The 23,174-nt window shown below is 33.7% G+C and overlaps 1 protein-coding gene across 7 annotated transcripts in view; it reads right to left on the minus strand.

Moving 5' to 3' along the window:
- Window positions 1–23,174, minus strand: part of LOC106668565 (transcription factor Sox-13) — a 597,903-nt gene that overhangs the window by 146,292 nt on the left and 428,437 nt on the right. For 3 of the 7 annotated variants that reach the window (XM_014397454.2, XM_014397455.2, XM_024225289.1), the window contains one exon: window positions 10,216–10,262. The exons of 1 other annotated variant lie outside the window; for it this stretch is intronic. In XM_014397454.2, coding sequence (XP_014252940.1) covers window positions 10,216–10,262 — 47 coding nt within the window. 3 more of the 7 variants (XM_024225288.1, XM_024225290.1, XM_014397457.2) reach the window with 3 other exon arrangements.

The raw sequence follows: 23,174 nt of genomic DNA on the forward strand, positions 1-23,174 counted from the left end.
GATTTTAATTTTGATACGTATTTCTTTTACAAGAAAGTTTATATTTTTGGTTTTAAAATTTGAAGATTTTAACGTATTGTTTTATTAGATACATAAGAAAATAAAACAAAAATTCACTTAGAAACTTTTCCGAGTTTACAAAGTTCATGACTGAAGTTTAAGTAAGAATTTCTTGATTCTGGAAATATTTACAAAAATAGCGCTTAGAAAACCTGCCACTACTAATGAACTGTAATGAGATATAAGCTAATTTACTTAATTTCTAAATGCCAATTATGACCAACGTAAAATTAACGTTTAAATGCTAAAATTTTGATTTTTTGATAACATTCAGTTAAAATAAATCATTACGATTTTTAAACTTCTAATGAAAATAAGATATAAAAAGAAAACAAAAATGAGTGTTTGGTGCAAAATTGAATCAAGCTACAAAGCATCAAAAAAGTTAAAAATAATAATATTGAAAATGTTTCAGTAAACGATTCAGCTTTGTATTCTTCAAGAAGGTGGATATTTGAATATTTTATTTAATTTTTTGGAGATTTTTAATTTTTCTTACGTTCAAATTTACACCAAAGAGACGTTTTAGTTTACTTTGTATTACTTTTTAATTTAATATTTGTTAATAAAAGGTTCAAAATTTAAATTTTTTTAACAGTGTAACTGAAAAATCAATTTTTTTGTAATTAAATGTTATTTTTACATAGGTGATAACTGACTTTTGAAAACTTAAGTACCCTTGGTTACATTTCATTAGAGGAACAGGTTTTCTATAAGCATCATATTTGTAAATATTTTTAGAACTACGAAAATCTTACTCAAATTTTTGACAAGAATTTTGGAATCTCGTAAAATTTTTATCTTCTTAGCGATTTTGTATTTTGGTTGGTTAATGATGCATTAAAAGAACAAATGGATGTCATAGCAGTTTTAATCGCTTTTCATTGAAATCATCAAACTTATAGCAGGATTAATATATTGTGAGATACGATGAACTTTATGGAATAAAGTTATGAAAGTTTGAAGTAATCTGAAAAGTTAAATATCTCGAATACAATTGAGAATCAGTCTATTGACCATAGAGGCTTTTTACTTTACAATAGTTAGTTTTAATTCCTTCATAACTACAAGTTAGTTTAAGATATCAAAAAAGATATATTATTTGAAATTATTATATGCTAGATGTGAACTAGCGTCATTCCTGGTTTAAAAAAAATATTGCATTTTTATTTTCTTTGCTTAAGGTTACAATTGAAAAGAAAACCAAAAAGTGAATCTCATATGAATTTTAATGCTCATCGTAATCGTATAATGAGTTTACAGTAGGATTAACATTTTTTCGGATACGTTGGACTTTAAGGGAAACTTTAGACAATAGACAAATAGTTCAATTTTGCATGTAGAATATCACGGGACACCTCGTATATTAGTCAATATAATGTATATATTGTATTAAATTTAATTTGTCTTGTATAACTTACATGTTTTTTAATAGTTGTTTTATACATAGTTTGTTATGCGGTATAGTAGCTTAATATTTATTATTTTATAATCATATTATTACAATATATAGGTAACTTGCTAAACGTTATGAACTTGAACAGACATAAATGTTTTAGCCTATAAGTGTCTATATTTTTAATATGCTATCTTTATGATTTTGCTACATTTTTCTGCCTCTATTATTGAATCACAGGTTGTGTTTCTAAAAACAGTACAACATAATCAACAGACAATCCTTCCTCATTTTTTATAATAAAAAAAACATCCCCCTGTTCAAGCGTTGTAAATTGATGATGATCGCTTGCCGCATTTTTATTCGGATGATTTGCCCTATGAGTAAACTGTTGGTTTGGCGGCCTTTTCACAACCGTGGAAAGACAACCCCTGATATATCGACTCAGAGAGGATTCGGCATCCTTCTTTTTTTTATAGTTTCCGTTTTGAGGGACAATCCGGAATGAGTAGGTTCGCTCTATCCCTCTTCTGTCTACTCTTCCGTCCCGATGCCCACTTAATGTTCTTCCAATGTATATCGACTAGGGATATTTTGTTCCTTTTCATAAGAGTCAAGTAGATTGTAAATAATACAAGTTTCCTCTTTTTTCCTCCCCCTTCTCATTGTTCTCCATTGTCATATCACTTCCGTTTCGTACACGTAACTTCTTTTAATTGCGTAACTATTCTTAAACTGGCAAAAAGTTGAAAAGTAGAAATTAGATTAACTTTAAAGCATTTATTTATTTATTTTTTTGAGAAACACCCTTGATATTCCCTCGGAAATCTCGATGCTTCAGTTCTTTGTCTCAGTTCCATATATTGTACCACCTTATTTACAAAATGCTTGATATCTAGTTATTTTTTCACTGAAAATGTAAGCATTGCATTAAGAGTGAAATCACAACACTCACAATTTTAGTGCCGATCAGTTTGACATCCTACTTGTTTCTATCTGGCCAAAACGCTCGATAACGACCAAATCAAAATCACTAGCGAGAAAAGGTGTAATTTTGATCAAAGTCTCAACAATTAGGAATGAGTAGTATGAAACACGAAAAGAGAAATATGTAATCCAGAAGTTTTATTAGGGAAGTAAATAGCTTAATGGTTTTATGTTTCAAATATTTTGTCTTTAGTTTAATTAATGTTTTATTTTTTATATAGAAAGAAAGAATATACAAAAGTTAATAGTGAATCTGTAAGTATTTTGATTATGTATCTCAAATTCCAAATTTTAATTGATCGGATCTTTATGTATATCAAATAAGAAGGGCGTTCGTGACAAGATTCCGATCGGCGTTCGCCAATTTACCTCAAACATACATAAAAACGAACGTGGTTTAAATTGAAAAATTAATAAAAAAGGGTAGAATCATCAAAGAAAAAGCGATGTTGAAGATACTACAGAAATTAGCCCTTTACGTGATGACCTACCATCAAAAACGTCGGTTTTATATTATTTTCTCGTCTTTAAACCTATCTATTAATATTTACAAGTACAAATGTTGTTAAAAGTTTGATTTGTATTTTAATGCCTAAGATTTTAGTGTGAATAACAAAAACCTGTCTAGACGTGGTATTTAATTCTCAATGTGTCATCCTCTGGATTAATCCACGTGAGTGTTTCATAAACAAGAAATTTTAACACTTTCTTGTCTAACGTTTAACAAATTTGCTAAAGGTTAGCTAATCCCAAGAGTTTAGGGCGGGTGCAGTGTTTTCCCATCAACATTGCATTCCGTGTATTGGAAAAACTGATTTTTTTTTTTGCCACCAATATAAACACTCCATCTTCGAATCTTGTATCGATTGTTATATTTACCAAGTATATAGTTCTTCATATTCACTTTATAAATTAATCCATTATTGCACAAAGTTGCTTAGAATCATGCTATCTTTAGCAATTTTGTTTGAGGTTAGCAAAAAATTCCGTGAGTTTAAGGCGATCGCAATATTGTCCCTGCTCTTTTTCGGCCCTTGTATTGGCAACACTGTTTTATTTGGGGCTAAAATAAAACCAAAATGTCGACTCTATTACTAAACTCTCGGAATATGCTGCAAATCTTTTAAGGCAATAGGCCATTAAGGGTTAATGTAGGGTGAAAATTACGTTAAATCGAATAATAAAAAATGAAAACTTCGCGTTGGGTTTCAATGTTGCTCGTAGGAACTTGTGATTTGGTGTCTGCTTGTTTTTGTTTTGTTTTTCCCCCTAGCCCCTAGGGTTCTGAGGAGGTCCGGCCTGGTGTACACTCTCAGCGGTTCAGAAACTAGCATAAATGATGTTTCATTAAAACCATTCTCCAGGGCAGACTCGACCAACATTATCTATAATATAAGAAAAACCCTTCACATTTGTGCATTTCTTTCTAAAACCGTTCAATAAATTTGAATAACAATTTCATACGTGTGTTTGTAATGTATGACGGACAGTAAACGAAATTTTTCTGAAGTAATTAGTTTTAATTTGACAAAAAATTGAAATTTATATAAAAATTAGTCAATGTTTTCTTACTTATTTTTTTTAAACTTTCTTAACATTTTTTATAAACTACATTATATTTACAATTCCTTAGCCATCACTATTCTAAATTGTCTAATTAATGATTATAAAATTTAATTGTTAATGTAGGTTGATAACATTATGAGAAAAGTGCACGTTTATGTGTGAAAAGTGAAAATGTAATTTTTCAGGATAGGCAAGAAACTGAAAAAGTTACGCGCTTTAAATTTCTATGGAACTCTTCGATGGTTAAGACATTAACTAAACTATCAATTACATGGTAGACAACAGATAAAGACAGAAGTAAAATTAATAACAAAATGACCAAAATGTTGGTTCTCTATACTCATTTCATCCAAAGCTAGGAATGCTAACTTCGATTAAAAAAAAAAAAATACTGTGCTCCGAATTGCATTTGGAAAAAGCATTTAGATGCAAGAACGCCGCGAGGGTTTGTGGAAAAATGAAATAAACCAACACAATACCAAAAAATTACCATAACGTTTATACTCACTCTATCCAAAGCTATGATGCTAACTTCAATAATTTAAAAAAATCATCCACGCACCGCAATATTTTTTGATGATGCCACCAGATGCATAAAACCCGAAAGAATTGCAGCAAAATTAAACAACCACAACAGAACAAAAAATTAATTTTACTCACTACTCTACTATATACTATACACTCTATTTACTCACTTTATTCGAAGCTAACTTCAATAGTTTAACAAAATAATATAATGCGCCAAATTGCTTTTTAAAAATACGTTCGATGCAGGAAAACCTAAAGAATTTGTAGAAAAAATTTAACAAACCAATACAGATAACAAAAATGATAAAAAATGACCAACATGTTGATACTCTTTATCAAGATAAAATCAATAGGTAATCTTTACCTATTAAATTATACCTATTACCTATTACCCATTATCTATTAAATTAATAAGTAATTATTAATACCTATTAAATTAATAAATTTCTTAAGATAAAATCATTAAGATTGGAAAGATTACCTCATTCCATTCAAAATTACGAATGCTAATTTCAATAATTAAAAAATACTATGCGCTCCGAATCGCTTTTTGAAGATGCCATTAGCTGCAGAAAAGCCTAAAGAATTTTTGGAAAAAATGAAACAAACCAAAATAGAACTAAAAAATGAACAAAATGTCGGTACTCACTTTATTCGTAAAGAATATAATAATTTGACTCAATAATTTCTTTGAAAATACTTCAATTTCTCAGGATTATTTTAGGAAATACCATTAGATGAAGAATAGCTAATAGAATTAGTGGATCAAAACAAAATATTTATTTTAAGTTTTTAGTCCAGTCTGCCCTTTAAGTACTGGATTTTCAGATCGATTTTCTTATCAATCCTCACTGTATATTTTCAGCAAAATATCATAGTTAGGCCAGAGCGCATAGCTTTTTTTCTATGCTTCCTACAACAAATTCATTCAAATAATTTTCAAGCTCAATACTCAGTATTACTAAATTAAAATTATGATTTTAGAATATTAAACTTATGTGGAATTTTTATATGTTTTTAGTTAAAATTGGTTTGAAAATTATTTATTCATATTTAATGTTACACTTTGCCTCTAGAACATTGTTCTTTTGGGAAGAAAAATGTTTTAGGATTGAGTTGTATTGTTTGAAATGTTTACATCGTCGGTACGGAGGCGTTGCCGGTATTTTCTTGTCTATTGAAAACCTATTCGCATACAATGTACATAATAAACAAATTGTTCTTTAACGACTGCAGAGGGTGTTGTTATTAATGTCTTTATTTTCAACAGGTCCGCACGTTTCGAATTTAGCGTAGATTTCGTCTCTTTTCCCGGACGGATGGCAGTCGGAGAACGTTACAATACCTTTTCCCTTCATTCCAAAGCATCCAAAGCAGATGCATTTCTCCTGTCTCCAGTAATGGTAGCCACATGTGTTACTCCCTCCGAAACAAAAACCACCCCTAAACCTAAGAAGGGCACCGGTGCCGGGGAAAAAATGACAGACCTTCCTTTGTCAAGAAACACTCTCGGGCGTATTTGGAAAGAAGTCAGCATTTTATAACAACTAACCTGCTAACGTTATTTGCTTTGTACGTGGGTGAGAAGATTTTTTTTATTAATGTTCAGAACGGGTTTATTAGTTTTTAGAATTGTTTTTAATTGGAGGGGAGTTAATAAAAGGAGAGGGAGCCTCTTTTGTTTCGACCGATGGACGGTTTTTAAAGTGAAAAGAGCCAGAAGAGCTTCTAATCTGAGGATTTTAATTGCTTCAGAGAAGTAAAATTGTCAGTATAATTAAAAACAGTCGCGATGTGTTTGTTAAAAGGGATTTTTTAATTTTCCCATCTCGCCCTCACTAAAAGAATGACTACCAATTAAGCTGAATGAACATTACAATATTTAATCAGAGGCACTGTGTACGAATAATAATTCTTTGGGCATAAATTCCCTGTATTTTGAATAATAGGGAAAAAGAACATTGTGACCTTCGTGTTCGCAAAGCCGGTGTCTAATCAAACGCCATAAAAATATCAGGAAAACAAAGGACACTCCTTTCATTCGGCTCGTCCTCCCCCCCCCTCCAAAAAAAAGAAGAAGAAAAAAAGAGATAATTTAATTGCATTCTCACAAATGAGTCAGGGTCGATTGAATGAAAAATAAGCGGGTGGCACGTCTTCCCCGGTATAAGTAGCGTGCCCCGCTTTGGTTCAGCGCTCTACAGTGTTATGCTGTCCCAAGGGAGGTGAAAAAGGCAAACCACACACAAACACACGTTACAAAAACAAATAACCAATGTTAATCGTATCAGCCTTCTTACCTTGATGCGTTCCGTTTAGCCGGGGAAAATATTTCCCGTACGATTAAACCACACCGAAGGCAAACACAATCGTGAAGATCACAACGAGCGAAACACTCACGAACGCGCGACACACGGACGACCGTCGGCGGACACGTGCGATCCATGTGTCCGCCTAACTTAGAAGATTTCCGGCAAAGTCTTTCCTCTCTCCTTCTCACTCTCTAACTGCATATCATCGAGGGTCTGACCGATATGGAAAACGCAGAGGAAAACAAATAACCTTTGTCTACATCCATAGTCCTCGCTCTCCCGCCTTCTAACTTTACCTGTCCAAACCCTGTGCAACACAGTTACCATTAAAAGTAACCATATTATATTCATTATTATCGTCTTTTAGATGTTACTACAATTGTTTGTTTTGTAAAAACAGTGCGTCGTACTATTCGACGGGAAAGGACTGCGCTTTTTGATATAACGATGAACCAGGCTACCTTACCCCAAAGGGTTTTTGGTTTTGTTATGACACATCACAACCGTTGTCTTTTCGAACGTCTTAATCCCTTGTTTGCCAGTGTCATTTGTCGCTTTATCGTCTGAAAAGTCGTCAGTCTCCTGTCACAGTCAAAAGTCACGCGGTTTTTACACACCCGACAGTATACAGGTCGACATTTAATATTTGTGTATATTACAATAGTCTGTGGAAAAACAGGACACTCGTTTCTAGGGCATATCCCAGCCCTGAGGGTTGTTAATCGATGTAACGGTGTAAAAATAAATGTTTACCTTGAAGAAAGACGCTGAAGTCATGTCGTGTCCAGGAGCCTAAGTAATGTGACGGAGCCCTGTCAGACGGTTCGATCCTCTTGCGACTCTTTCCTTCAACAGACTGGCAGAAGCAGTATGCAACAAAACAGAAGCCGCAGGCGCATTGTACAGGCCCCCACTACTCAGAGATCCTGCGCTATTTCTTTCACTTCCCATTGGACGCGGACCCCTCTGCTCTATCGCTTCCTCGTCTATCTATCTCCTTCCTTTTCGCCGCCCCCAAACCCGCCTTCCTCTCTCCTAATTCAATGAATACCCTCCCATACACTATTTACTGTCGGCCATCTCACAGACAATCCCTTTATTCTACCACCAAGCGACTTTTACTCCGATCATTTTCCAACCTCCTTCATTTTACACCTGTTTAATTATCTTCCACCTTCCGTACTCTTCCTCTATTACCATTTAAACTTGACCGAAAATCGATTTAGAAGTACATTCTATTATTCCTTTTAATATATATATAATACATACATGGATATTTTTTGAGTTTTTTTTTAATCAATATCATTTTTGTAGGTCATCTAATAAACATCGTTCATAAATTAATTAATTATAAACTAGATTTTCTTCCTCCTCATATTTTTGCATGTGTTTTCTCCTTTGGAAATATACATTAATTAATGTATGTTTTTGAATTTTATGCAGTAATTGTATTCATTTCTAGCCTTTTCCCCTTTCATAGCTTTATGTCTGTATATAATACTAATAAATATTTCGTTTTGTGTACAATTGGGTGCTTATTGAGACGGAATGTATTTATTAGCGTGAAAGTGTAGTATGTAATATTTAGTAAAAAATTAAATGTATTATTCAACCACCATGCGAAACTCCAACCTCATTTACTTTACACGATGCTTAATTACCTTCCATCTTCCGTAAACTTTATTATTTCCCTACCAACTTGCACGAACCAGATCTCGAAAGGATTTTTTTAAATTTCTTTAGTATAATAATACATACAGGGAAATTTATTGGGTAGGCCTTTCCTAAGCACTAATATAATTTTCATAGGTTGTATAACAAACATCATTCATAATTCAATTAATTCTTCAAAACAGCTTTTGTTCCTCTGTCATTTCATGTATGTACATCCTCATTTGGAAATTAGGTCATTTCCGAGTGGAATTTTTTCTCTTTTCGTAGCTTTAGGACTGAATATGGTTATGACTACTAGACATCTCATTTTGTGTTCCACTGTGTGTACATTGAGACTGAATCTTTTTATTACCGTGAATGTATAGTGTATAATATTTAATTTAAAAAAAAAGTAATAATGTGATTATTCTATCATCAAGCGATTCTTACCCTGATCATTTTCCAACCTCCTTAACTTTACACCTGTTTAATTAATACCTTCCGTACTCGTCCTCCATTAATTATTACCATTTAACTTGACCAAAAATCGATTTCGACGTGACATTTTTATTCCTTGAATATAGTATCTACATAAATATTTTTCGCGTGTGGATATTGTTTGCGCATAATCTATATCATTTTCCTGGTTGGTCTTGCCACAAACCATCGTCGATAAATTAATTAATCGATCAACTCGGTTGATCAACTGTCATATTTGTGAATTTATTTCCTACTTGCAAAATATGCATTAAGTAATCCTATGTTTTTGAATTTTATACGGCAATTATATTCAATTGGAATGACCTTTTCTCCTTTCATAACTTTACGACATAATTTTTGATAAAATGACATGTTTTTTACGTGAGCTAGACTGAAAAACCCAACCAGGACTTGCAATAATTTAAAAAAAAGTCAATATAAAAAAAATTAATTATGCAAAGAATGGGCGATAATTTTTATCGAGAAGATCAGACAGTTTTCAGCATCATTACAAACACTCTGATAAAAATGTCTGTCGATATTAAAATAACAATATAAATTCAACAATTTATAATAAATAATACACTCTATATTTTAGCATTATATAGTGTGAAAGAGGTTCGAAATAATCATGTCAAGGTTTTCTATGGAAAGGCTTCAATGGAAAATGTTAGCCATGGGGTAGCACAGGTCCGGCCGTTTTATTCATTTAAATGAATTCAACCTGATGCTATAAATCATATGGAAGTTTTCTAATTTGGGGATGACTCGCCTATTGAATGCCACATAAAAATAAAAAACTGACCTTGACAAAATGACATGAAACTGTCATAGTGCTACCTGATACTAAAGATAAAAAAAACTGTCGATGAATGTAAAAAAAAAATTCACTACTATGATTATTTATATCTAAATGCAAGTAACAAGACGTAATAATAATAATAATAATAAAACGATAAAGAGGGAAATTTTCGGTTTAAGGGGGACAAATCAGCATCGCTCTGACCTTTATGTACTTTACTCTATATCGTACCATCAACAGTTGCGGATGTCAATAAAAATCTCCAGTTAGGTATCGATGGCCTAATGACCTTGTGTCCCGAAATAGCTGCCACTATTTCTCGTCCGGACTATTTCTGTGTCACCCCAAGTTTTCGGTATGATCGCAAAACGTGAAGAACCGTCAATGATGTCATATATTGTACATGATATTCTTTTTTTGTTCATAGTTACCTAGAATTTCTTGGCAGGGAATTTTCAGCACTGCAGTAGGTCTTTACCTGCACAAAGAAAAAAAACAATGCATTAAATTCCTGACTATTATCACTTTTCAAATAATTTCACCATGTCAATAAATGACAAAATAGTATTAAAACTACGTAAGAAATTCTTAGGTTCTTCAAAAACACCAGAACTGCGAGGTTGTATGACTTTCAGGTTTTGCAAACCCCCGTTAAAAAACGGTTGAGATTCTAGACTATATATTAAATAAATTATATTTACACATCTTTATTAATGGAACGTAGAAAATTGTTGCCCCTTTAGTCTCTGTTTTTCGTTATTTTCTTTTTTATTGGTATGCGTGAATTGCCGAATGAATGAATGTGAATTTTTTATGCATGATATTTATGTGTTTGTCTATATATTACCACATTAATGTCAAAAAGTGAAAGCAGCTAGATGAAAAAATTTTAAAAAAATTACAAGAAAACCGTTTTTCTGAAAAATTGTACTTTTTCACTTTTGGTTACTTTTCTCATTAACCCTTTGTCAGATTAAAATCATTCTTGATTCAATTTAAAAGAGCAATAATAGGCACATAATCATAGAAAGGTTTGTAAAAACTTACAGGATTGGAGAAGTTCTTGCATAAAAAAAGTTAGTTTGCTTTTTAAAGCTAAATTGAGTTTGTTGCCAAAACTTAACGATCCGTTATTTTTACCCTTTAGCTAGGAATTCTTAGTGTGCTAAGAAAAATAAAACAAAAATAGATTGGTTGTAAAACATCAAATAAATTTCAAAAAATCTTACTGAAAAATGGCAACATTTTTATCTACCTTTGAGCAAGTACCTTAAAAAATTGCCAAAATACGCTAAAATGTTATATTTAAAGAAAAAAGACTGATTTTTATGAAAAAAAGGATGCGTAGCAAAACTAGGAGAAGTGATATTAATCAAAACACTAGGCAAAAACCATCAGCTTGTCCGACAAACCGTCGCAACCTCTTAAACTTGCATTTTATTTTATTTTTGTGCGTGTGTGTTCTTTTTTGAAAAACCCTTTAGCTAAGAATTTGCAGAATATTAAAATGTATAAAATAAAAATAGACTGGTATAATCGACTATTTTGAAAATATCCGAAAATGGATCAGAAAATCTTTTCACCTGAAAAGTGGTATTTTATTTAGGCAAAGAGGTGTGAGTGGTTTTTTAAAAACAAACATCCAAAATTGAAGAAATAATTAAAAAAAAAAAAATAGGTGAAATTTGTCATAATTTTACCTTATTACCAAAAAATAACTATTCACTATTTTTTAAAAACCAATAGCTAAGAATTCGCAGTATACTAAGAAAAAGAAAAAGAAAATCAGCTAAAATTTTAAAAAATTTGTAAACTTAAACAGAAAATGTGTACTGTAAAGAAAAGGAAATGTTTATCAAAATTAATATCCATTGAATGAAAGTGGTGGTAAACAAAAGAATTGGCAAAAAATCACCTGTTCTTCCGAAAAACTGAGGATGCTCCATTAAAACATTAATTTTATTTTATTGTTTTTTGTTGATAAGTTTTTAAAATCCTTTAGCTACAAAATGGTAATAATTGTAGTAAACTATGAAAAACAAAAGAACAAAGTGTTGGTTGTATTAAACAAAATAGATTTTGAGACGATGGTCCCGACAGTTTGGCCTCTCTTTGAGGCAACAACTTATTTACTTTTAAAATTTGTTTAATGTTAAAATTTTAGAACTTTGATGATTTAGCGGAAAGGTCAAACTTTTCTGAAAAGGAAATCAATATTCTAATTGCCTCCAGACAAATAAATCTTCCACTACAAATAATAAAGTTCACAAATAAAACGCCTAGTACTTTGTACAACCGGATATATTAATCGTGGCTCTCTCAAGGCACTATTTCAAGAACAGTTGAACTGTGAATAAAACTGGCGAGCAACGCCTGACCAGTGACCAGGTGGTCTGTCATTCGTAGATTTCTGTTCAGTTGATCACTTTTGTGTTCGATACCTTAAATCGGGTGTGGAGATACGGTCGATTGGTCGAAATATTACGAATTATATTATAATCTTAAATTTACTATTCACTTTTCCTTTTTAATTTTTTGTTATTATTATTTTTTTAAAGCGTAATGAAAATAAATTTTCTATCACTTTCTGTCACCTATTAATTAGTTTATCTGTTATAGCATAATCTATATTTAATAAAACAAGAAATTCAACTATCTGTATAGAAACTATAGTGTTTTTTAAATTACATTTTGAAGAAATGTACAGTCCGATCTATCGGATCTCTCGGATCGATCATCACTTGGCCTACATGAATCAGCGGAAGCAAGACGGTTCCGGCTGAAAAGAGCGAGGGGATGGAAGCAAAATATATTTGGGCCAAGTCTGACTTTACACGTGAATATTACAATATTACTTAGGTTAACAGTAATTAAGAGTCGACAAAACTCTTAGTGCAAGTCCTCTGTAAACGTTTTTTACATTTCAGGGGAGACTCCCCCTCTGTGTTTACAGTTTCTTTTCCGTCCCGTTTGTATATACACGAGGTTAAATTTCCTTTTGTTAATCTCTCTGTCTGAGAGAGGGATTTTGTATAAATTCGTTCCACCTCCGCCCCCACCCATCCGACCGCGCCACAGTACTTTTCAGTACTTCAAACGTTTACGCCTAATCAATATTTTATCCATTTAAATATATTAAACGCGGCTTTAAACTTTACATTCACTTTGTTGTATTCAGGACGGAAATCCGTTTTCGAATAATGTACATTTTAATCCACGCGAGATGTAATTTGGCAATCTGAGCTCATCATTTTGTTAAAACTTATAATTACAAAACACCTGGGCGAACCATAAATATCGTTCTTATAATTAAAAAAATTAATAACCAGCTCTGATTGACCTTCTGTTAAATTAGGATTAGAAAGATCTATTTTTTCGTAGGATTATTCGGATTATATTATTCCATCATCAGTTTGATTAATTTTTTTACTTTTGAACTAAAGTAACTAAGACTAGTAAGGGGGTAGTTTCTGACTAATAGCTGGTTTGTTTTACTATTTGTTTGTTTAACCCAACTTCTACCCGATGGATTGTACTGTTCATACGAATTTCGTTTTTCAGAAAAGCTGTAATTCCTAAATATAAATATAAAACTTTACAGTATTTCAGCTATTTTTCAAGGTCATTTATTTGGTTAAAAAAGAGTGCAAAAATTTGAAATTTTTTTTACCCAATCTTTATTTGTTCTATCATTATTCATTAATCAATAGATTATTTAGGATACTACGAGTTCCTAGGTAAAGGTTTTTTTAAAATACTGAATCGTTATTTTTTTGTCAATAATTAAGTTATGACTAAAGTACTACTACTAAAGTTAAGACTAAATGGCACATATTTTTTAGGAAATGAAAAAATCAAACTCTATTTGATTTATTACAATCAATTTTTTAAAAGATTTTTCTTAGGATACTACGAATCAGTAGCAAAAGTTTGTAAATAGTTAATCGTTATTTTTTGTCAATAATCTAAAGTTATGATTAAATTTACACTTTTTTATAACAAACTGAAAAATTATAAATCTTCGTGGGTTATTAGAACCAATATTTTGTTAGTTGTCTTGATATACTGCGAATTCGTAGCTAAGAATTCATAAAAATCGCCAATCGCTAAATTTAAAAAGCAACATGAACATCAGACCAAATTATACACTTTTTTCATTCAAAAGAAAATATTTCTCCGATCGTCGGTGTTTTTTAAGCCAAAACCTAATGTAAGGTTGGGATTGCCTATTATTTCTCTAAAAGAAATGTTTCAATATGATGAAGAGGTCGGGAGAAATATGTACCGAAAGGTGAAAAAGTTTTCAGGAGAAGTGATTTCCTGATCCATTTTTAGTACCATGTTTTTCAAATCTATTTGGTCTATTATAATCAATCTATTTTTGTTTAATCCACCTTAGTTAATATGAATTCTTTGCTTGGAGTTTTTAAAACCAGTGGGTTTTTTAATTTTTGGCAATAACATAAAGCTGTGACTAAATATTACACTTTTTTAAGAATAAAAAATCAACTGTTTCTTCGATCCTGGGCAGTTTTTTTAAATAAACTAGTTACAATTGTTCGTATATCATTGCTCTACAAAAAGAAAAAAAATAATCGTTTCAATATGACTAAAAGGTTTGGAGAAAAGTGTACCGAAAGAAAGGTGACAAAGCCTAACTTTTGAGAAGCGATTTCCTGATCCGTTTTGGATACTATTTTTTCAAAACCTATTAGGCCTGTTACAAACAATATATTTTTGTCTTTTTTAGTCGGGAATTTGCATGTTAAAATTTTTAAATGTAATGATTTGTTAATTTTACAATCTAAAGTTGTGATTAAATATTACAGTTTTTTTGTGCAAAATAAATTATTTCTCTCAGCTCATTGGGCGATTTTTTGCCTATGCCTATGAATGCTCTATAAAAAGAAAAATTAATCGTTTCAATGTAAAGAAAAGGTTTAGATAAAAGTGTAACGAAACGTGAAAGTACACAAATTTTCGAGAGAAGCAATTTTCTGGTCCCGTTTCAGTCCCAATTTTTTTTTTCAAAATCTGTTTTATTAATTCTACTTTATACTTCTTAATATTTATTAAAATTTAATTATTTATTTATCATAATATTTAATATTTAATTTATTTCTTTCTACTTCTTTCGGGTAACGAAATTCTTTGTCAGTGTTTTTAAAAATATTATGACCGAAAGGTTTGGACAAAATGGTAACTTTTCAGGAGAACGGATGTTATACACTCCAAAACACTTGATTCTTAACTTTCAAAAAATTATTTGAAGAACTTTAAAAGCTTGGAATCTCCCTGAAACATTCTGCGCAAAGAGTCTAGTTTAAGAAAATAGAAAAAACTCAACGGTTCTAACGAAAATTAATTACTTATCATCTTTTTAATTAGAAAAATCCGTACAAAAGTTCGTTTTTTATGACAATTTTGCGTTGACCCTTAGCAAAAATGTGTAAGAGTGAAAAAAAGGGTATAGGACGAAAGGGTCTTAGTGTAACACGAGTTCGGCTTCTAATGGTGAAATAACGCAGGGCGAAGGGTGGCTTGCGGCAGGGGTGGCCAGGGATCAAAAGTAATTTGCATTGATTGCAGGCCCGTCTGCTTCTAACGACATCGGTTCCAATAATATGATTATTATTTGACGATTTATAACAAAGATTTGGGTTTCTTCTTCGATCTGTTCTATTTATGTTTCTGTTTTATCTCAGTCACTTCAGTTTTGCCGTATTAATGTTATTTCATAATTTATGCTAAATCTACTTCATATATTCAACTTGAAATTGAAATGTAGTTCAACTGAACTAAAGTACTAGGAAAAGTACGAACAAGGCTGCAGTGGTTTGAGTATGCCAAACCCCCGTTTCCCAGCACATTTTTCATCATTATTTCGGCCGATTTCCACGGTCGCCTGACCTGAAAATTTTTATTATATTTCAATTGAAGAACCAGGGCACAATTTTGGGAAGAATCGATCCCATAAAATAAATGACGTGAACAAATACCAGAGGTGCGAGACATAGTAACTCATGAAAAAAAAATCTCACCAAAAAACAACAAAACACATTGTTACTAGCAGATAGGGTAAAAGTCAGAGGAGTAGCGCTACATACAGGTCACCTGAAAGAACGCCTACACAAGGGTATATTTAACGATGACCCCACCCCCATTTGTAGCTTTGTAGTAGGAAGGAATTGCCATCCATAAAGAGAATTGAACCAATGACAGTCAGTCACCTAGTACATACCTCTTGAAAGAACGATCGAATCAATTCAACTGAACTAAAATACTAGGAAAAGTACCAACAAGGCTACAGTGGTTTGAGTATGCCAAACCCCCGTTTCCCAGCACACTTGTCATCATTATTTCGGCCGATTTCCACCGTCGCCTGAGAATTTTCTGACCCATCCCCCCTTGACACAACGATAAAAATTTTTACACGCCACTCATACAGAGAAAGTTCCGGGCTTGTTCGACTCCCGGCATATCTTCGAAAATGGGTTTCTTCAGTGGAATTTGGAAATGGAATTATGAAGTAGGTACAAAAGAGTTGTAAGTACTGGTTGACCAGGTTGGTTCCACCCCCGACTCCTAGAATTATTGGCAGGAAGGTTGCAGCATGAAAGGTTTCTTAAACTTATTGTAGTTTTGTGGCTACTTTAAGGACATATTGGATCATAAAGTTCGTAGGGTATTGAATACGTTGGAGGTTGGTTGAAGACTTCGATGCGATAGTCCATCAGGATGGTTTATTACATTTTTGATCGTTTGTCCACTAGTTTTTTAATAAATCTGAATTGTCTGTTGAGTTCTATGCCTTTTTAGTCGTGGGGGTTCCATGTATGCCATTTAACAATGTATAGCCCAAGGAGACTAAAACATCAGGCGGGATTTGGATACTATTCTAGTGGACGGGAACAGTTATCCTTTGTAGAATGAAAAATGTTTATTGTCTTTTCTACCACTGCTCGAGGAATGTGACGTGAGTTTGCAGGTTTCTAGTCGATATGGCATCATTATGCAAACCTGTAGGTGGTAAAGATAATTTCAGAAATGGCAAGAATGTCTGCGGTGTATAGGATGGGTCTTAAGGTACTACCATAGGGTACCCTTGAATCTGTGCGATAGCTGAACTTGAAAGTAAAGAATTACGCCAATACACCCCTTGGACTGGCTCACCAATCATCCAATCTTAGGTTTAGGCAATCAAATTAAATGCGCGTGATAATAAATTGAGTATGAAAGGAACACAGATTGACGTTCGGACAGTCAGGCAGATATAATGCGTAAGCTTTTAGCTCCAAACTAGTCGGGGAACGCCTAAATTAAAATAAATAAGATTACCTTAAGGTCCTTCCGGGACGAAGATGAGGAAGGAAAGAAACGGTCTGACGAAATTGCCAAAGAAGGGGTAATATTCAAGGTATGGTTATAACGATATCGGTTCCACAATAGACAATGTAATGTAAAAGGTTGTCTTAAGCTTTCAAAGCAGCCCCGTGTGCCGTAACGAATCGTACCAGTATCAATACCTCGTAATCGTATCAGTACCTCAAGAGCGGCATCGATGTCTATAATGTCGCTGCAGAATAATGGAAAGATTCCTTCTGAACGCAAAATAAGGATTAAGGTGAGGAGAACGTTAAACAAATGTTTTTAATGATTTTGCCCAATACAGGCCATTTAGAAAAAACCCGGGGGTACACTACTTTCTGAAAATTCTTCTAGCTGTTTTTGACTACTGCAAGGTCATTTCGGATATTAAAATTCGAAGATTTCGATTGTAGGTATTGGATAAGGAGATCGGAACGTATGGTTGAAAAATTCGATGTCATATGCCCATTTGGGTCTCAGGATTGTGCTGTAAATGAGCCGTTTGTTTTACCAGTTTTGATCGTTTGTCCAGTAGTATTTGAAGAAATCTGCAGCGTTTGTTATGTTCTTGTCTTTTGAGTCGCGTGGGTTCCATTTATGGCTTTTGACAATTTAACCCAAGCGGTCTACATTAGTTTGTGGACTTAAGAAAACAGCACCTCAATAATGGCACCGATGATGTTTACAATGCGATGACACTACTGAATAGTGGGAATGAGACCGTTTCAACTAAAAGTCATGATCAAGGTTCATCAAAGTTCTTATGCAGGACTTTCTCTATGATTTCGTTCAATTGAGGTAATTTCGAGGATACACCAGAAAGTAGACACACTGTATACAATAGATAACAAAAATTGAATTTTACTTGAATTGTATCAAAATAATCTAAATTCTGTGATGATTTTTTCACATATTGAACTAATTAAATGCCAATAATTCATTACATTGAAATCCTTTCAATTCGTGTGCGCTTTGGTGAAATGTAAATTGAGCAATTTTTCCGGAGGGTGGAGTCCCTTTGTTATGCTCTGATCACCCACATGTTCCCTAGATGTCGTGGATGCTATTAGGATTAGCCCCTGCTGCGATTTCCGTTTAACCATCTCTCACTTGATTCCACTCTGTTTATTTTTATTGCACGTAGTATATCAATGTTGGTGAGAGAACAATTTCCCAATCTACAAACCTCTGAGTGGAAAATCAATTTAAATTAATTCTTAAGTTAAAATCTAATTTATTTCTCCACTTCCTTTGATCTAGAATATTCATATCTGAGTATATAATTAATATTATTACGTTAATAAGATGTAATTCTATGATAATCCGATAAAAAATTGTAATGACATTTGAACATTGGCAGATTTGGATTTAAGACGTTTCCAGGCTATCCATTATAGAAGGCTTTTCTATAAACATTGGCCATTTATTTGCACTGTCCTCATTTATTTTTCAGAAGTTTTGGAAAACCTATACCCTGCTCCAACTAGATTTTTTCTCTCTCTCTCGCTATGTTGAATTTCGCTTATATCAACTGAAATATAAACGGGACATTGAATACATCTGTAGTCGCTTCTATTCTAATTTTTAAAGAAATTTTCGCAACGGTCCAATGAAAATCCCCTTGGCATCTTTAACATTTCTTATGTGAATGATTTCAATTTGATTTTAATTTATCAAGAAGTAACAGAATGCCTTTTTATAACTAATATCACTAAGATTTGAAAGGACGTAAATTGATAGTCGACCGAAATAATGAAAAGAAACCCACCTTTCTGGCGGTTGTAATACAAAATGTTATACTTTTTTTAGAAATGTCTGGATCAAACTTGAAACTAACTGGATGTACAGTTAGGTTCTGCTGGAATATACCGATTGTTGACAAAGTCTTTTTGGGTAGTGAAAAATTCAGGTTAGCCAAATAACTTCAAACATAGAGAAGCAGAGTGTATAACAGGTATTGTAGACACAATCGAGTAGGTGATATTCTCACATATGAAAAATAGGATCTATCTAATTATTTATTTGTTGCCACTCGCTTTGATTTAGATCTGCTTCATGGTGTTAATTGTTTAAAATTTAGGTTTTAAATTTAACGTCTAATTCGCTATTTTGCTATTGATTTTTGTCTTGAATAATCATCATAATATAAATTCACAATCAGACAACTTGGCAATGAAATAATGACGATGGGTTGTTAGATGACCTCAACTGGATCTTCTCTACTTCAATGACGAGTTTTCGTCTCTAATAATTTTTTTGTTTATTAATCGATACAATACTTACAATATATTTTGTTAATCGATACAAAACTTTTTAGTTTGGCATCTTTGTTGTCGGTTGTCTGGACCAAACGTGAAATTATCTGGATATACATTTGTGTCCTGCTGGAATGAACTGATTGGAGCCAGTACTTTTAGATTGGGAAAAATTGAGGATAGCCGAAATGCTTAAAAAATAGAGAAGCAGCGTGTAATAATATTATCAGAAAGCTTGACAAGCCTAAAAAAAGAAAAAGCGTTGTTTGATAATCTAAATTGGATCTTTTCTACGTCATGAATACGAAAATTGTTTTGTTTATTGAAAGTTCTAATTGATACAAGATTTTTAAAGAAGAGTTAACTATAAGATTAAAAAATAAGCCGCAAATTTTTGAAAAATGCAGGACAATGGTAGTGTATCACTATTTTCTTTTTTTTAACTTGTGGTGGACACCAGGAACTGGAGAAGTAGTAACTCTCTGAGCACTGCAGCTCGCTATACGCCTTCCTCGCTCCATTTTTGGGAGTTCGCAGCACTTGGGTGAATTGAGCCCCCGACATACCGATGTTCTTCCAACAAAAAAACTCTTATTCGTATGGGGTTGGGACCAAATTCAGGGTCACTGAGATCCGATCCCTCTCCAGACCTTCAATCGATGAGTTCCGTGTCCATTTTCGTTTCTGCCAACATCCCCTTAGGCGTCAGATAAAAAAAGCCAGAGGCGACAGTGGGAATCGAACCACGACAGCGGCATCTACTTGCCGACAGTATGACGCCTTAACCACTCGGCTAACGCGGTCCGTATCACCTTATAAGGGTATCCTACTTCACAATTTTTATATATGATAGTAATATGGTTTTTATATTTATGGACGAATAAATTTTACCAATGTACTTCTCCACATTATAAAACGCAGCTTTTAAGTTCACAACACAGCAAAAGGCCTAACAAAGTAGTTATTAATTATGATTTATCGTTATAGTGTTGGGGCATTATAAAATTCTTAACCTTCAGTTCAGAGGTGGTAAAAAAGGCTTAATTGAAATCGGTTATCCTAGGCCCTTAGCCGTTGGAAAAATTCAGTCAATACACCCAGATGTAAAAAAGGGAAAATTTCAAGTTGTAGAAGAGAAGAGAAAAGGTATTACAAAGATAGAGGAAAAGGAGTGTGAGCGCGGGTGTGTTTGAGAGAGAGAAAGGGAAAAGTGAATGGGGGAGACACGTAGATTTTATTAATTCTTTTACTTCATTATCAACCACCCCCCTACCACCCCAGACTCAGTTGGGCTATGTTTATACGTTTTATCTCATTAAAAATGTCCCTATGTTTGAACAGGAGAACCCTTTTTATCATTCTCTTACCATCAGAATGAAGGTGCCCTTTCATCGTACTTCATTCCCTAAACAGAAACTGGGAGAGGGTCTGCAATTAAAAAAAAAGAAAAAGGAAAAAAACGGAATGAAGGGCACGGGGTGAAACAGTAAACAGGTAGAGTGGAAGAGAGAAAAAGAGTGGAGAGCAATTTAAGGAGCATTTAAAAGCGTAGGTGATTTGTCACCTTCAAACAATAGAGACTCCTTTCAACGGGGTGGCTCTTCAATTATCAGGACGACAAGAATAGGACGGGGAGGGCATCAAGGGTAGCTGTGGGCAGGCGCCGACACGCCCACCTATTGTCATTTCAACCCTTTATTCTTCCCGCCTCTCCCTTCCAGCGTTTACATTGTCTGCTCGGCGGGCATTCCCTTTCTTACGATCCTCGACCGCCCCCGCCCTTTAACCCTACTCTTCACCCCCTTCTGCACACCTCATAAACGGGCTCGTCGGAACGCGTGGACGAAAATTTCGAAACCACGGTGAACATGGGTCATTTTTCTTTTTATGATTTCATCTTGAATATCATTTATAACAGAAACACCTGGAGGAATACAATTCCCCACATTCGGGGGACAATTTGATAAGTCAAATTTTCTCCGAATAAGTAAATATTCTATATAGGGCTTACGGACAGTATATAAATAATTAAGCTTAAAAGGAACCGGGGACATGCGGGATTCGCCGAATGCCGAGCAAAAGTTCGCCGAATCCCGATTCGTAGGGATGAGTGCTCAGTTATGCGCCAAGCAACATTGTTCGGTGCTCGCCTTGCTCGGCTAATTGTCGGTTTTCTTGTCCGCTTCAAAGTGCACGAATATTCGTGAAGTAGCCGAACTCAAAGCATCCACACAGTCGGGAAACATCTGTAGTGTAAGTAAATCAACTGTAATCATCAATCAACAGTTATTATTCACTTCTATTTACTGCTATTTATTTTTCAATAATAAACGATTCGTAACTTGTGTATGTATTAATGAAAGAATAATATAGCGTTGTTTCTGTTGGTTAAAAAAGGATTGGCACAACATAGCAGTCTTGGAGTTCCTAGATTAAGTTGAACCAATAAATAATTTGGAACACTTCTCTTCCGAATCACAAAAATCGGAAGGTGTTTTTCGCTGTGTGGCATCGCATATCTGCGAAAGCAAGATAGGGCAGCAGTACTCTGTGTCTATTTTTATAGCCACTACTCAAAACAGTAACCGCAGCTTCACTGTTGTCCATCTCGATTGATAGTAAATTGAGGACTCGCTGTACAAACCCCGCATGTGTGTATATGTAGGCACGCTATTTGGCGAATGCCAAGACGATATCTCGATACTTGGCGAATTATTCGGCGGCAACCGGCACTGGAGCCACCTTTAGATATTACAACTATCCACAGGCTGTTGGTGTCAAGCAATAGTGCAAAGAAAAATTTAACAAATAAAGGAACTAAAAAGTGGAGAAACTATCGCATTGCATCACGCGGAATTTCACGGCATCACTCGCAGTGCAAAAATGTCGCACGCTGACCCATGCAAAGTCAATACATCTCCTTTCCTGGGAATTTCAGCTTCTTTGCTCGGAAAGACAACAGGATAATGTAAATAAAACATCTGACGAAAGGTTATTCAAATAATTGTCTGGCGGGTTATAAGTCCCAGCAAGGAATGGCAGACAAAAATGATCGGCAACAACCAAATTTATAACGGGAACAAACGATTTTATACTTGGCATTTAATGTATAAGCCACTTCTTTATTATTTAATAACTAATAAAACCTAGTTTGCATCGGACGTGGATCATTGGCGATTTGAGGTTCTGCTCGCGCAGCATCCTATCCCACGCGCGAAATAGATCGATCGCAGAGTAAACTGGTCGGACGCTGATCCATATCATAACATTTTTTTTTTTTTTTTTGACCCGGGGGTGCAGAATTAAAAGTCCTAACTTCTCGCTGGAAGCCTCTGTTTTTCCAGAGACAGCTAATAAGAATAGACAGACTCTCAACACGACACACAAGGATGGCACAATTACACAGAAGACAAACACTTTGAGCCCTGAAGATGATCTCACTAAAAGATCGAAACGTTGGCACGATAAAGAAAATGTTTTTCTGAAACCGACATCACACCCGACCGCATCTCACGATATCTGAATTGCTAATAAGAATAATTTAAGGACTTTTGTACCAAACTGAAGCTTATAAAAATTATTGGTACATTTCAGCAATTAAGAAAGAATTGTTCATTGGCCTAAGAAACTGTCAACAGTCAGTGGCACCCTGCATAGTTTAACAATTTGGTTAATTGGGAAAGAAAAAATTCAATCAGCACAAGTGTCCTGAGTATTGATTTGTTTAAAATATATACTCTTCGGTGATTTCAATTAATAGAATGGGA

This window comes from Cimex lectularius, unplaced genomic scaffold (genome assembly GCF_000648675.2).
Source record: "Cimex lectularius strain Harlan isolate CLEC.00 unplaced genomic scaffold, Clec_2.1 scaffold21, whole genome shotgun sequence".
NCBI classification, from domain to species: Eukaryota; Metazoa; Arthropoda; class Insecta; order Hemiptera; family Cimicidae; genus Cimex; species Cimex lectularius.